The sequence below is a fragment of the Balaenoptera acutorostrata genome, chromosome 10 (assembly GCF_949987535.1).
Source record: "Balaenoptera acutorostrata chromosome 10, mBalAcu1.1, whole genome shotgun sequence".
Lineage (NCBI taxonomy): Eukaryota > Metazoa > Chordata > Mammalia > Artiodactyla > Balaenopteridae > Balaenoptera > Balaenoptera acutorostrata.
In genome coordinates this window covers 93,303,996-93,319,907 of record NC_080073.1, presented here as the reverse complement: position 1 = coordinate 93,319,907, position 15,912 = coordinate 93,303,996, and the positions used below count along the sequence as shown (strand labels likewise).

The window sequence follows — 15,912 nt, the reverse complement described above, 5'->3', positions numbered from 1 at the left end:
CCTGAAACTCCTCAAAAGAGAGATTTGCATAGAATGCACCTCAGTTTCAGAATGAATGTGAAAAATGTTGGGGAAAAAACTGTGAGAAGGAGAAACATCACAACGAGGTATTCATTTAATTGGATCAGCATGAATGTTGGTTCTGACATTGTTTATCCTACAGAAACTTCACGGTACTACTTGAAACTCTGCCGTGAGGTCTGTGAAGAACCTTGAAAATTAGGGGATTTTAAGTGTAAAAACTGTAAATGAAGAGAAATCATACCCATGTGTAAAATATGTTCAAAATTACTGCTAGAATTTTGTGGACACAACAAGGCAAATGTAGAAGACACAGAAGAACACTTGGGAAAGATAAAAGACAGCAACATACTCAGTGATAATTGCTTCAGGTCTTAATCAGGGAGGCTGATTCTTCCCGTCAAAGTATAAATGCCATCCTGGACAGAGTGGTACCTTATCAGGAGAGAAAAAGCTAAATGCGGAGCCGTAACTGGCTGTTTGTGAGATATCTGACGTCTGGAGAGAGCGTCTGGATGGTTGGATAATTTGCAGAGACGTTCCGCTGCCGGCCTTGTGCCTGGAAAGACGAGGAGGATTCAGCAAGGGGGACAGGGGCTCTCGTGGCACTTCTGGGCAAGCCCTTGAAGGCATCTGTACCAGCTGCTCTTTCCCACGAGCCCACCTGAGGGTGTGGGAATATTGAGATACAGTTCAGTCAAGGCTGATCTGAGTGAGCCCAAGTTGGTCATTCTTCCTTAAACCTGCCAGAGACATTGTCTCATTATAGCTTTTTACCACCCAGAAAAAGGCCACACACAAAGAGACTGAGAAGGAGAATTAAAACCAGAAAAGCAACAAAATGTAGAAACTTGGGGGTACAGAAGGCTGGGAGGGAGGATTAGAATAGAAGGTAAGAATTAAAAACTGGAGACCCAGAAAGAAGAACACCAAAGAAGAGGGCAGAATGGAATTACGGGAAAAGTCAGCTATTCAGCCTTGGAAAAAATGTGAAAATTCAGACTTCTAATACAGCATTTCCCATAACAGCAGACCTGGGGTCAGAAAAGTTTGGAAAACACTGTATCCTGTTTCTAACCATTCCCTATATTTTGCAATTTATAGCACAAAATAGCTTATTAATGGCTTTGAGATCTACTGCAATAAAGAAACCCATTTAACTCATAAATTTATTTAAATACAGAACCTCTTTTTCCATATTACCCCCATTCTAGTAACATCCTGTAGGGCTAGAATTCTACACTACATATTTGTCACATGCTTATATACAATATAGTATGATAAGTAAAAACGGTGGTTATGAGAAAAGTGTTTACTTATAGGAAAAAGCAAGATACAATGGGAAAACCAAACTAGGTTAGGAGTCAGGAGAGCTGACATCAGCTGCTGACTCTCTCCAATTCTGCATATCTCTGTAGAAAAAAATGCTGTGTGCAGCTTATGTTGCTGAAAATCCAAAATCAGAGAGAATTCAAACGGCAGCAAGGTTTAGGATTCTGGTTTTTCTCCTAAGAAGATTAATCACTTGTCCAAGTTACTTAACCTCTCCAGGCTTCAATTTACTCATTTAGAAAGTAAGGGACTTAGACATCAACATTGCTATGATCCTACCAAACTTTAAAATCTTATGTATCAAAGGAGCTCTGATAATTCAAAAAAATCCTTTCAATTGGTATCAGGCGACTCTCCTCCCACTCTCAAAAAAATCAAACAATTTATTAGTAGTTTGACAACCCACTCAAAACTCAAGGGAGCCAAATCATTTTCTTCTATTGTGGATCTCTGAGCATAGACTGAAAACCAGCTTTGTGCTGACTTGACATAATGTGTAAAGCAAAGTCCTTGTAATATGTGATGTTTTCTAGAAGCCTCTACCTTGGACTCTCTTGAGGCTCCTTTAGATGAAAGTCACAGACACCCAACTCAAACTTATTTCAGGAAAACAGGGAGCTTGTCAGCTCAGATAACCATGACATCCAGGGTTACGTCCAGCTTTGGGAACAGAAAAATTGGGGACTCAACAATGCTACATGGATGTCATCTTCCTCAGTCTCTCAGCTCTGCTCTTTTCTATGGGCTTCGTTGTCAGGCAGGCTCTCCCTATGTGGGAGCACAGATGGCTTCCTGCAGGTCTAAGCTTCATGATCATTAACTTCTATGCTTAAAAGCAGAGGTATTGCCTTACCCCCAAATAGTTCAAGCAAAATAATGCTTCAAAATAATGCTTCAAAATAATGTTTCAAAATAATGCTAAGAATTATTTGAATGCTTACCCTGTGTTCTGCTGCACACGTATAAACTTATGTAGGTCTCACAACTGTAGAAAGTTGGTACTATTAAATTTGCATTCTACAGAAAGAAACTAAGGCTCAGAGAGATTAGTTTATCTACTCTCTGTGTGACCTTCAGCAAATTACTTAACCTCTCTGTGCCTCAGTTTCCTCATCTGTAAAAACGCCAACAACAACTATTTCCTAGGCTATAGTGAGAATAAGATAAGGCTACATAAGAACTGAAGGATGGTACCCAAAGTAGAGTCACTGCATCCAGTGAGAAGCCAGTCATTCTTGGTACCATTTCCACTTGCTATTCTCTTATCCTCTGCCTCTTTCCCTGTAATGGTGCAAAAAACGTCAACCTCATACATTCCATGGTCATTAACAGCATTAGGTAAGATAGAAAGTGTCACAATAGGTCACAGCTAGAGATGGAGGGAAGGAAGCCTAAAACAGCAGAGCGAGGGCAAAGCTGGAACCAAGATGTAGTATCCAGGTTGGGATGATAGAGCTGAGGGTAAGAGCTAAGTCAAGGCCACTGATTTAGCCTAGATGGGAGCCAGTAACGAGGCCTATACCCCGGATGGCAGACCCCAGGCACCAGCAGGAAAACCTTTAACTAGAAGCTTCTAATACTGCTCCTGATGGGGTAGGAGCCAGCTTCAGAGTGTGCCAGCAGAACAGCTGCAGGTGGGAGCCCGTTCTCCCCACGAGGGAGATGGTAATGAGTTAACCTGGCTGGAAGAGAGAGCATGGAACGCAAGTGAAGGTCACAATCTGACAGGAAGCCTTTCACTGATGGTGATTACATGAAGAGATGGTGCTAAATACTATTCATAAATTACTTGGCAAGTTTCACAACAAAAATAGGATCTTATAGACAATTTAACACATGCCCTGGCAGAAAAAAAAATATTTCTGAACTCAGTTGTGAAATATCCCATCAAATCAATACATTATTTAGGGTGGTTTCCATCAGAACTGGAGAAGCTTTTCTGGATATCCTGACCAAGTGCTGGGTGTCTGGAGCCAAAACTATTCTAAGGCTCCCTATTTCTCCAACATTGTTCTCTGAAATTAGTCACTGTTTCTGATCTCTTTTAACAGACGGTTTCCGATTCATTAAAAATAGCTCCAGGTGAAAACTTGCAATGTCTTTATCTTGAATATTTTGCCTCTATCTGATCCTGTGGTTAGTGCATGGGAGCGATGCCCCCTGAGTTGCTGAAGCTGGGGGACGGGAGGACTCGAGTAATACCCTCATGCCAAGATGTCTGGCAAGGTCCTGATTTAACAACAAGCAGGTGCTGAGCATCGAGAGATGTCAAGAGCACAGGAGACAGGAGGATACCTCCAATGACAAGAATCTCTGAATTAGTGAAGCATTTGTTATGTCCATTTGACTCCTCCTCCCATAAAATCTGTGGCTGCCAGGATGATGGGAAAGGACTAAACGTGGGAGAGGATTATAAAATGTTTCACTGTGGGATGGATTTTATTGTAATAATAAATAGGCTTTGTTCAAATGGGGCACTTTTGACCCGGGCAGATATTGCTAAATTTACTACTGTGGTGTTTAGCTAAATGTAAAAATATCAAAAAGTACCCCCAGATGCTCAGAAACACAGCTGTCATTTTGTCTTCTTTATATGGTCCTAGAATCCTGACTGGCTACATCTACAGAAAAGCAGACCATGATGTCGGGACCATGAAGAATCAACACAGGCTTAAATACAACTGTTTACTTTTAGTTTGGTTTGGATGAAGTGACCAGTATTTATGACATTAATCAGTCTGGAATTCTAGGGTGACATCATCTCTTCCAATATGCTGGCTCTGTTCTGGCCATCTGGGGTACTCTCTCACTTTTCCCAGGGCCTTGAGCATGTGCTTTCCAGAGCACTTACACTTCTGTGCCGTGTTCTTCTGATTAGCTTGCCCATCTCCACTCCAGACCATCCGTGCTTAAAAACCTTCATATCCTCACTGCTTCACACCTTGCTCAACACAAAATGAGCACACAGGCAATACTCAGTGAATAAATGCTTGCCAAAAAAAAAATCAAAGAAATTTAAAAGTTATTTTTTAATTGATAAACTTCCTGTTCCAGTATGGCTGAGTAAACTCCAACTGGCCCGTCTTTCTACAGAAAACAACTGTAAACTCTGGACACACACCCCCTCCCCAAGAAATCTCCTAGGCCACTAGATTTCACTGGCGAACTCTATCAAACATTTAAGAAGAAATGACATCAGTATCACACAAATTCTTTCAGGAAATAAAGGAGGAAGGAACATTTCCCAACTCGTTTTATGAGGCCAGCACAACCTTAATGCTAAAACCTAAAGACACTACCAAAAAAGAAAAACAAACTCCATGAACTGATAAATTTCGTCCATGATCAGAATGCATTTGGCTATCCTCACGTGTTTGATGTGTACAAATAGTGCTTCTAGCAAATTTATATAAAGTATTTCTTACTGATTTGTCAGAGAAGAAAAATTACTAATTTTAAGATTTGTATTTTAGGGCTTCCCTGGTGGCGCAGTGGTTAAGAATCTGCCTCCCAATACAGGGCACACGGGTTCGAGCCCTGGTCCGGGAAGATCCCACATGCCGCAGAGCAACTAAGCCCATGTGCCACAACTACTGAGCCTGCGCTCTAGAGCCCATGCTCTGCAATGATAGAAGCCACCGCAATGAGAAGCCTGTGCACCTCAACGAAGAGTAGCCCCCGCTCACCACAACTAGAGAAAGCCCGTGCACAGCAACGAAGACCCAACGGAGCCAAAAATAAATAAATTTATTAAAAAAACAAAAAAAAGATTTGTATTTTAGTGTCCACCAGACGGGCCTGTACAATTTTGTGGAAATTAACTCCAAAATGTAATGGAATTGGCCTCCTATATCACCAATTTCAGTCCATCCAGATTTATCCATCAGTGGTTTGAAAATGGAAATAGATTATATAGCACAGGGAACTATACTCAATATTTTGTAATAACCTATAAGGGAAAAGAATCTAAAAAAGGATGTATGTATATCTGAATCACTTTGTTGTACACTTGAAACACAACAGTATAAATCAACTGTACTTCAATTAAAAAAGAAACAGGCGGGCTTCCCTGGTGGCGCAGTGGTTGAGAATCTGCCTGCTAGTGCAGGGGACACGGGTTCGAGCCCTGGTCTGGGAAGATCCCACATGCCACGGAGCAGCTGGGCCCGTGAGCCACAACTACTGAGCCTGCGCGTCTGGAGCCTGTGCCCCGCAACGGGAGGGGCCGCGATAGTGAGAGGCCCGCGCACCGCGATGAAGAGCGGTCCCTGCACCGCGATGAAGAGTGGCCCCCACTTGCCGTAACTAGAGAAAGCCCTCGCACGAACCGAAGACCCAACACAGCCAAAAATAAATAAATAAATAAATAAAGTAGCTATAAAATTAAAAAAAAAAAAAAAAAGATGGGTAGAGGGAAAAGATTTAAAAAAAAGAAAAAAAAGAAAAAAAAAAAGAAACAGGCAACCCCCGCCTCAAAAAAAAGAATCTAATTGGATCTCCTTGCCCCTTTTTGGAAAAACCTGTTCATCCCAGGCCAATTTGCAGGCCAGTTTCCTGGTCTAATTAATATATTTGATGGGACATTAATGGACAGGCTGTTCTTCAGTTGGGTGCGCACCCCTAATCCAATCAGCTATTGCTGGAGGGGGTCGGGTAGTGGGAAATATGGTGGCCGAGGGCTGGCTCATCAGCAGGGCCTGTGGGAGGGGAGGTTTTCCTTAGAAGGGGTCGTGGGCACAGCAGACACCATCACTGTTCAGCACGGTAGCTGTGGTGAGTCGTGGCAGCCTCCTTATCGTATTTTCTACATATTCTTCAAGAAAACAGTTCATCTCCTTATTAATCATGGGACACCACCACAGTGGTCACTACTAGTGCAGCACTAGCCGCCAGTCTACATTTCTTCTTTCTGTGGCAGGTGTAGGATGATTAAATCGCTATCATCAGTGGTTCTTCCTCACTTTTCTGAGGTATATGGAATACTGCTTCTTCCTCAAAAGGCACATAATTCACTTTCAATGAGGTCTGCACTCCACTTACCAGGAAAGGTCTAGACGAGGCACAAGCAAAATGGTGATGCTTTGGGTTCGGGGATCCGGAGTGTGTCTTGCTAAGGGAAGATTTATGACACTGAACCAAAGTCCTTAGAAAATGCCAAGGAAAAAGACTGAGAAAATCAAGTCCAGGTGGCAAGTCCAGAGGGCAGAACAAGGTCAAAAACAGGAGACAATCCAAGGATCAGGTATCGAGCAAAACTAAAACAGATGGAAGGTGATGTGAGCACTGCTGAGTGTGCCTTTGCTTGCTTTTATGGATGCACCAGGTGGCGCAGGGTGGGTAATGCTGGCCTAAGGGCACATGATTGAGGGGGACATTCAGGAAAAGTCTGTTCCTTCTCCTTCTCCATTTACCCCTGGTTAAGTTTTTTTGTCTCCGGTCTCTGAAGAGTCATTCCAACTCTCCTCCATCACCTTGGAACCATTTACTTTCTGCTGTGATTACTTCCTCCTGCCTACCTCAGACTCTCCAATTCCTCTAATAACCTGGAGTTCAGTGGGGCATGGTTTGAGCCCTTTAACCAGCTTGCTTTAAAGAACACAGCAGAAAGAAAGAAAAGGAAAGAAAGAAAGAAAGAAAGGAAGGAAGGAAGGAAGAAAGAAAGAAAGAAAGAAAGAAAGAAAGAAAGAAAGAAAGAAAGAAAGGAACAAAGAAAAAGAAAGAAAGAAAGAAAGAAAACACAGCCTGGAAGGTGAATTTAGCATCTGCCTTGCGGGTTACTGAACCTGTTCCTTCAGCATGTGCATGCTTGGGGATCAAGAAGAGCGAGCTGGGCTTCCCTGGTGGCGCAGTGGTTAAGAATCTGCCTGCCAATGCAGGGGACACGGGTTCGAGCCCTGGTCTGGGAAGGTCCCACATGCCGCGGAGCAACTAGGCCCGTGAGCCACAATTACTGAGCCTGCGCGTCTGGAGCCTGTGCTCCGCAACAAGAGAGGCCGCGATAGTGAGAGGCCCGCGCAGAGCGATGAAGAGTGGCCCCCACTTGCCGCAACTAGAGAAAGCCCTCTGACAGAAACGAAGACCCAACACAGCCAAAAATAAATAAATAAATAAATAAAAAGATTAAAAAAAGAAGAGCGAGCTTTGTGTCCTCCCCAGGGAAACCCTGTTCCTGCATGCCACTATGCCACAGAGCTGCTTTCTCTGCCCACCCACTCCCGAGCCTGTTCATCTGCCAAGTAGAGGCAGCCGTTAACAAGGTCACTTGTTATCACCTCTCTGATTCGCTCCCATGTCACCTTAGGAACTCACGCCCCATTCTTCCGGTTGGGTAATCCACATGGTAACAAGTGATATCTCCACACGTGCTGCATATACCACACGTGGCCTGAAAAAGACATACACACAGCTCTATAGGCAAATACAATGCCACTGATAATTCCAAATAGGAGAAGGTGTCTTGATTGGCTCAACTGACCCTGAGGCCATTAAAATGTCATTGTTCCCAAGGAAAACGTTTTTAAGGTCAATCCACGGTTGCCCTACTCACAAATGACCAAGTCTGAACCCGTATCTCCACCTGAGACAACTTTTCTTGTTACACAACCCAGAATACCTGTGATGTCACTGACCCAAGGGCGATTTCTAAGGGTGGGGTGAGCATGAGGGCTTGGGGCTGTTCCCAGAATCCCTATCTGGGATGCGTTTACAAATGGTGATCGGTCCAGGGTGCCTGAAATCTTATTAGCACTGCATGATGGGAGCATTGAAGCAAAATGGGCTTCTGTGGACTGGCACGGGAGCCAAGCTCACTCTTTTAGGACAAACTATAATCTTATTCATAATTTGGGGGCTATTCCTAGAATGTACATTCTATCTATTAAAATGCTTTGTAAAATAGAAGCCTATTGTTGATAAAGCATCAGCTATTACCTAAAACACTCACTTTTCAGAACCAATATTTTCTCCCTGAGAAAAAATTTTTTCTGCTGCTTCTGAGGTATCTGTTATTTGGTTACTATTCCAACAGCCCTCAACTCTGAAATGTTTACACTAGCTAAACATACACAACTTACAAAGAACTGGCCACTTCACCCGGAATTTCCACCTATTCACTTAATCAATTGCAACATTGAAGCAGGCATTACCTTGGTCAAGGCTATACTTCAATTCAAGAAGTATTTAACTGTTTACCAGTGGCTAAATGCTGACTCAGGATCAAGGGAATTGTTTATTGAGTACACAGTGTTTGCAACACATGGGACAGATTTAAACTGGACAGAGAAAAACCCCATCACAAAAGTGCTTCAGGTTACCACTGATCATAAAATGGCAGGCAAAATCATTTCTGCCATGAACTGATTGTGGTGACTTCTCTCTTTATTAACATGAACAGAAATATCATCCAGCCCTCTAACACAGAGTATAGGGGTAGAGCGTTCCGCAGGAGTTTAGAACTTACGTCAACACAAGCCTTTCTCAACCAACCAAGTAGTATTTCCTGAGTACCTACAGCGGAGGAGATACAGGTACTAAGAGACGCGTTGACCTTTTGAATAAGCAATTTCAATTGTTTTTCTTATTCAAGTAACTCAGGATCCACAGTAACTCCATCTAATGAGCCACCAAAGGAACTGCAAGTTGAACTAAACTGATGTCCACCACAAAATCCTTTTTCTCTTGAACTCTATAAAGTCTCCTTTCTCTGTGCATCTAACTAAATAGCTACCTGTAAATAGAGTACACATAGCAACAATATACACCCACATATATTTTTCCACATCTGTTATCTTTTTTAAGAGCAAGGGGTTTTGGAGTCAGAACTGAGCTCCATTTGTGACCGTCATAGTAAGTAAATGTGACCTTGTGTAAATCACTTAAGCTCTCTGGGTCTCAGTTTTCTCATCTCTAAAATGGGATTCATAATAGAAATTGGGTAATTATAAGGATTAAAGGAGCTAATATTAGCAAATTTCTTAGCACAGGGAGTACATAATCCATAAATCGTAGATTTAATTATTATTCTTTAATAATTGTCCCAACCTTTGTAAGTCTACCAGGCACTTATAATTATCTCTGTTGAACAGATGAGATTAAGTAATTTATCCAGGGTTCAACAATTCAGCAGTGGCAGCTCCAGGGCTTCTGATGCCAGGCCCCAAGACTCCCACCATCACCCCCAGTCAACCTTATAGACTTTTACAGAATGGGCTGCACTGTCCAGCACAAGAAGAGAATTTTCCTTGGTGAAGGTCAGTGCCACAGGATGGGAAAGACCGTGGGTGATGATGGGCTTCAGTACTGGAAATTCCTCAGGTTTTCCTAAGCATAGGACAGCCTGACTAGAAGTATCGGCAACAATCACGTTCCCCTGGTGATCAAAGGTCACAGCGGAGGCGGTTATTTTGGAGGGGAAAAAGAGGCTCAGCCCAAAGGCATCCACCTGGCCGATGAGCTGCATACTTGCGCTGAACACCTTCACCGTGGTGCTGCAGGCCCCGGTCCCCACAGCCAGGGGGTGCTCTAGGATCGCAATGGCCCCGGTGAGCCAGGACACCGCCACCCCCCGGGGATAGCACAGGTGAGTTTGCAACCGTTCAGTTCTCCGGAGGACCCCTTCTGGAAAGTCGACTTCCAGGAGGTGCAGGGACCCCGCCTCCGCATCAGTTACCATGACCCCATTCTGAGGGGTGGTCTCCACACCCCAAGGCAAGGAGAACTGGCCTCCGATGACAAGCTTGATCTGGCCAAAGAAGTCAAACACTTTGATGGAGCGGTCGCCGGCGTCGGTGACAACCACATGGCAGTCGTTGGTGACGGTGACGTCAAGTGGGTACCTAATGTCCTGAGCAGCGTCCCCCTTCTCTCCAAACTGATGGGCACATCCTCCCCCAGCGTCAAAGATCTTGACACGCCTCCTGCCGTCGTGCACCACCACGACTCGCCCCGTCTTAGGACACAGCGCCAGCCCAGTGGGGTTGACCAGGGTCCCCCAGCCTCCGAAGGCGTGGTGGCAGGTGAGGACCCCGGGGGCGGAGGAGGCGGCGCGGGGGGCGGCTGGGGCCGGGCGCAGCGCAGAGCCCAGGAGCTCCAGGAGGTGCAGCACCGGCAGGCAGTCGCTGGTGTCGCAGCCCCTGCAGGCTCGCCGGCAGAAGGGGCACTCGAGGGCCAGCGTCCGCGGGTGCGCCAGGGCGGCCACGCAGGCCAGGCAGACCACGTGGCCGCAGGGCAGGTTGCGCGGGCGCCGCTGCTGGCGGTGGCCGAACCGCTCAAAGCACACCTTGCACTCGAGCAGGCTGATCTCGGCCTCGCGCACCAGCTCCCGCAGCGCCGGCCCGCTCCCGGAGGCCCCGGCACCCATCGCGCGGCCTGAAGCGCTCCCGCCGCGCCGGCAGCCTGCGGAGCTGTACGCTGCCCCCGCGCCGCCCAGGGTCACGGTCACGGGGCGGGGCGCTGGTCCTGACGTCGGCGGCGGCCGGCCGCTCGGCCGAGACCTGCTGCCCCCTGGCGGGCACTGCATCCTGAGGGCCTGACAGTGGACATTGACAAGCTGTATCCACAGCGCGTGGTCAGACCTGTAATCTTCACAACGGTCATGGATGGATTATCTTCAATTTACACTTGAGGAAACATACATATTGAGGACAAGCGGGTTGCTCCCTGGTACCCAGCAGAGTGCCCTGCAGTTTCCCGTCGGCAGCGCTGGGTGCTGGGGCCTGGGGCTGGCCAGGCATGAAACCTGGTCTCAGAGCTCACGGTGCTTATGATCTGACTGGGAAAACACAGACGTACAAGGGAAATTAAAATCCAAGGGGGTGAGGCAGGTGCACGTACTTCTTTTGGGTCTTCTATCACTCTCGGAGTACAGTAGATGCTTCATGACTACTTGTAAAATGAATTTATGTATGAATGAAGCAATGTTATAGGAAAATATATGCAATCCAGTAGATGAATTTGTGTCAGAGGCGGGGACTATGGCTGGGAATGTCTTCCAGAGAAATTAATATGAAAGAAGAAAGCTGTTAGTTAATAATAAACTTACTCCATGCCTGCCCTCTTTTAAGTGGTTTCCATAGGTTATCTTATTTAAACCACATGACAATCCTACTAGGTGTGTTACTTTCATCACCCATTTTCTACCATAGTGTTTGTAGAGGTTAAGTTTCTTACCCAGGGTCACATGGCTAGGAAGTGGCCAGGCTGGGATTTGAAGCCAGGCAGTCTGACTGCAGAGCCCACACTCTTAACTATCCCAGTCTTTCCAAACTTGGTTGCACATGGTAAATACCTGGGTCTCATCCTCCAAAGATTAATTTGTCCAGGGTGTGGGCTGGGCAGCTGGGATTTTTCTAAAGCTCCCTAGGGGCTTATCATGTGCAGCCAAGTTTGAGAACCACTGTGATATGACAGTCCCACACATGACAGCAGGTTAAATTCTTTCCACCTCAATCAATATGGAAAGCACAGAGAATCTACAATATGTTCAAAGACCCTCAAACAGGAGATAGCACAATCTCTCTCAGGAATCGCGGTGGTACTACAAGCAGTCACTTTCAGGAGTCTCCCCTCAGTGGATCACATGAACATTGTCTTTGGCAAAACCACTTATCAGATCACTTCTCCTCATTTAGAGATAATTACTGTGATCATTCACCCTCTTATTGGCTAGACTTCTGAGAAAACAAGGGATTTTTATCCCATTAAATCCCCTGGAGGAAGCTTTAATGTAAGACAAGAAAGAACATTTTCTTATGCAGTGTTACAAGATTCAAAGATTATCTGTGTATTGGGACACAGTAACCAACTTAATATTATAATTTCAGACTACAATACATTTTCATTCCAAATAGAAATTACTTTCTGAAGTAATCCTTAAGTCAAGAAAAACATTCAGGAAATCTAAATTCCATCTAAAAATGGAATATTTTTAGAATTAGTACTAAAAGAGATATAATGAGAGCCATGTATAGAATTTTAAATTTTCTAGTAGCCACATTTTAAAAAGGAAAAAGAAACTAGTAAAATGACTTTAATTGCATAATTTAATCCAAAATATCCCAAATGATATCCTTATGACATGTAATCACTGTAAAAACTATTAATGAGGGCTTCCCTGGTGGCGCAGTGGTTGAGAATCTGCCTGCCAATGCAGGGCACACGGGTTCGAGCCCTGGTCTGGGAAGATCCCACATGCCGCGGAGCAGCTAGGCCCGTGAGCCACAATTGCTGAGCCTGCACGTCTGGAGCCTGTGCTCAGCACCAAGAGAGGCCACGACAGTGAGAGGCCCGCGCACCGCGATGAGGAGTGACCCCCGCTTGCCGCAACTAGAGAAAGTCCTCGCACAGAAACGAAGACCCAACACAGCCATGAATAGATAAATAAATAAATTTTAAAAAAAATATTAATGAGATATTTTACTTTTTTTTTTTGGTACTAAGTAAAGTCCAGTGTGTATTTCAAACTCACAGCACATCCTAATTCAGTTCAGTAACCACATGCAGCTGGCGGTTACTGCGGCGAACAGTTAAGAGATCTAGACCAAGCCTGTGATTAATTACCTTCTCAAGATGCTTTTCATACGGATTTCACTGATGCTTGATGTGCTTCTAACTTGTCTCTGCTCCAACATTGTTTTAAAACGAATCCAAAGACCCCCAACTCACTGCTGTGACGGAGCTTCTACCCCACCCCTCAGCGACGTCTTGCCAGTGAGCGTGATTCTCAGTAGAGAGGAGCTCTGCTTGGTGAGTAGCCTGCCTTCTTCTTCTTGATCCTGTGCTGTCCCCGTGCGGCAACCACTAGTACTGCACCAAGAGGCTGGCGGCGTTTAGCGAGGTAAACCAGACGAATCTGCAATAAATACGACTTACTTAAGAATGTTCACAGTCATCGCTCTGCCACTTGGTAGTTAGCACAGTGGTTCTGGAAAGCATTGTGGCACATACACCGACAATCCACCCTGACGATTTGCTGTCAAGACTCTAATTGGTAAATTTAAAGTATGGAAATGTAACTTTGTTGCGTTTTATCAGTCAAAGCTTTCTCAGTGACACAAAGCTTCGGAACTAAACACAAGTAGGTTTGCGTCTTTCACAGCTGAGGATCCCCACATTCTAGCTGGGCATCGTTAGCAATCATTTTCTTCACTGTTTGCTGCTTCTCCATGGAGTTAAACACAAATGCTGTTCCAGCGTTCCTGTCAACCCAACCCACACCCTCCCTCCCTTTTCACTTGTCCTTTTTCTACTTTACCAAGTGTATAGAGTCCAGTTTCCCTTTTTATCCAATCTTAAAATTGCTCTTGGGCTTCCCTGGTGGCGCAGTGGTTGAGAATCTGCCTGCTAATGCAGGAGACACGGGTTCGAGCCCTGGTCTGGGAAGATCCCACATGCCACGGAGCAGCTGGGCCCGTGAGCCACAGCTGCTGAGCCTGCGCGTCTGGAGCCTGTGCCCCGCAACGGGAGGGGCCGCGATAGTGAAAGGCCCGCGCACCGCGATGAAGAGTGGCCCCCACTTGCCGCAACTAGAGAAAGCCCTCGCACGAACCGAAGACCCAGCACAGCCAAAAATAAATAAATAAATAAATAAATAAAATTTAAAAAAAAAAATTGCTCTTTATCTTCATCCTTTCTTTCTTTTTCTGAAGACAGAAACTAAGTTCTAGGAGAGCAGGAACCATATCCGCAGTGCCTAGCGCATGCCTGGTACACAGCAGGAGCCCAATACATGTTTTTTAAATGGATGAACTAATGAATACTTAAAAGGATACTACTTACAGGCAGCAAACCCCAATGTTATACCTTTCCTTTGATGATTCTCTAGTATTTATAGGAAGTATTGTTAGGAAAATAGCACTTGCTTATCTCTAGAGTCAATGTTGAAAGGTTTCTCAAATACCTTATATAGTGCAATCCTTGTCGCATATATACACATGCTGTTTAATAAAAGAAATGCCCTGGGGACTTCACTGGTGGTCCAGTGGTAAAGAATCTGCCTTCCAATGCAGGGGACGTGGGTTCGATCCCTGGTCAGGTAACTAAGATCCCACATGCCGCAGGGCAACTAAGCCCACGCGCCACAACTACTGAGCTCATGCGCCTCAGCTGGAGAGCCCATGCGCCCTGGAGCCTGCGCGCCACAACTAGAGAAGAGAAAACCCACATGCCACAACTAGAGAGAAGCCCACGCACCACAACGAAGATCCCGCGTGCCGCAACTAAGACCCATCACAGCCAAAAATAAATTTAAAAAAAAAAGAAGCGATGCCCCGAGTCTTAACTCTAACATTCTGAATTTCCTATGAAGAATCGTCCCTCCTCCACGGCGAAGTCTCCATGGATTTCCTCTGTGCTTCCCTCCAATACTTCTTACTTAGAGGGTCCTGGAATAGCACGACCATCTCTTCCTCCTTCCACCTAGAACAAGCCCTGAGGTCTGTGGAGGCAAAGGATTTGAAGAATAGATCTTGTGGTCAGTGGCTGACTCCTGTGCAAAGGACCATGCCGCAGAGGGGGGGAAATGGAGACCCAGCTCAGGGTGGTTACAGCAGAGATGAGGGGGCGGAGGGCGACAGGCTGAGGAGTCTGGGGGAGGGAGTTAGTGCTTAGGCACATGGACTGCTGGTTTTGCAAGTGTGGGAAGACATGCCACATACATGCAGTTCAGAAGGAATCCCAGAACGAGTCCAACGACACAGTTACATCCCAGATTGTACCTGACAATGACGAGAGGAAGGAAGAGAGCAAGCCACACAGAATAGAAGCATCTCAGTCCGGGAGGAGAGGTGCAACCTTTGAACAGAGAAGGAGCAAAGACTGTAGGCGCTTTAGCATGGGCTTGTGAGCTCACAGGAGCAAAAGCTTGCTACCATTACGAACCTGAATCCCTCCTGGGTTGGTGAGTTTTGAGTTTCAGGCAGCCTCCGGGCACCTCCTTAACAGGCAGATCTCCATCACCTGTGTGGTTCCTTGGACCCAACCTGGGTTCTGGTCTCCAGCTTTGCTCTCCCCTAAGGGCACCTGGTCTTCCAGCACCCACTCTGACCACCTATCTAATTTCATAACTCGTGCCCCACGTGCTTGGCTTCAGGGGTGAGGGATTTGGTGGGGAGGGGAAAGTGGTGCAGGCTCGAAGGTTTTGAGCACACACAGAAAAATGAGCTGGAGATGTATGATTGAAAATGAGAAGCTGGAGATTTCAAAGTTTCTGAAATTTTCATAAACACACAATGAAATAATTTTTATAATACACGCCATCCTATTAACATGAGCTAAACAATCTAAATCATTTAAATATTAGGTAGTGCGGTAAGAGAGGAATGTCTGATTTAACAAAATGTGATTTTTAATGAAAAACTGAAAAGTTTTGAATCTAAACTTTCATAATGAACAGACATGAATCCAGCCCTAAGTACACTGCACTTCGTAAGACTTTATCATTTAAACAAGATTAAATTACGAGAAACAAAAAACTGCCAAACACAGAAAACAACCTTTAAAAATAATTTCTTTTTACAGTTTGGGAAAAATATTTTTTCCATATAGATTGATTAATTTCATTAA

At 45.2% G+C, this 15,912-nt stretch overlaps 1 protein-coding gene across 2 annotated transcripts; it reads right to left on the bottom strand.

Moving 5' to 3' along the window:
• Positions 1 to 8,712: 8,712 nt before the first annotated feature.
• On the bottom strand, positions 8,713 to 15,761 carry NHLRC1 (NHL repeat containing E3 ubiquitin protein ligase 1). 2 transcript variants are annotated; one of them, XM_057555323.1, is made up of 4 exons: positions 15,229 to 15,761; positions 14,631 to 14,785; positions 12,910 to 13,201; positions 8,713 to 11,122 (listed from the first exon to the last, which is right to left on the bottom strand). In XM_057555323.1, exon 4 carries the CDS (start codon positions 10,868 to 10,870, stop codon positions 9,524 to 9,526), a length of 1,347 nt encoding a protein of 448 aa, XP_057411306.1. In that variant the 5' UTR covers positions 10,871 to 11,122; positions 12,910 to 13,201; positions 14,631 to 14,785; positions 15,229 to 15,761; the 3' UTR covers positions 8,713 to 9,523. The 2 variants fall into 2 exon arrangements, with proteins under 2 accessions (XP_057411306.1, XP_007197237.2); XM_007197175.2 differs by lacking the exon at positions 15,229 to 15,761 and having other exon boundaries at positions 14,637 to 15,025.
• Between the last annotated feature and the right edge of the window lie 151 nt (positions 15,762 to 15,912).

Excerpts from the sequence above, each read along its gene's own strand:
- NHLRC1 (XM_057555323.1), bottom strand. The coding sequence starts at position 10,870 with ATGCAGTGCCCGCCAGGGGGCAGCAGGTCTCGGCCGAGCGGCCGGCCG.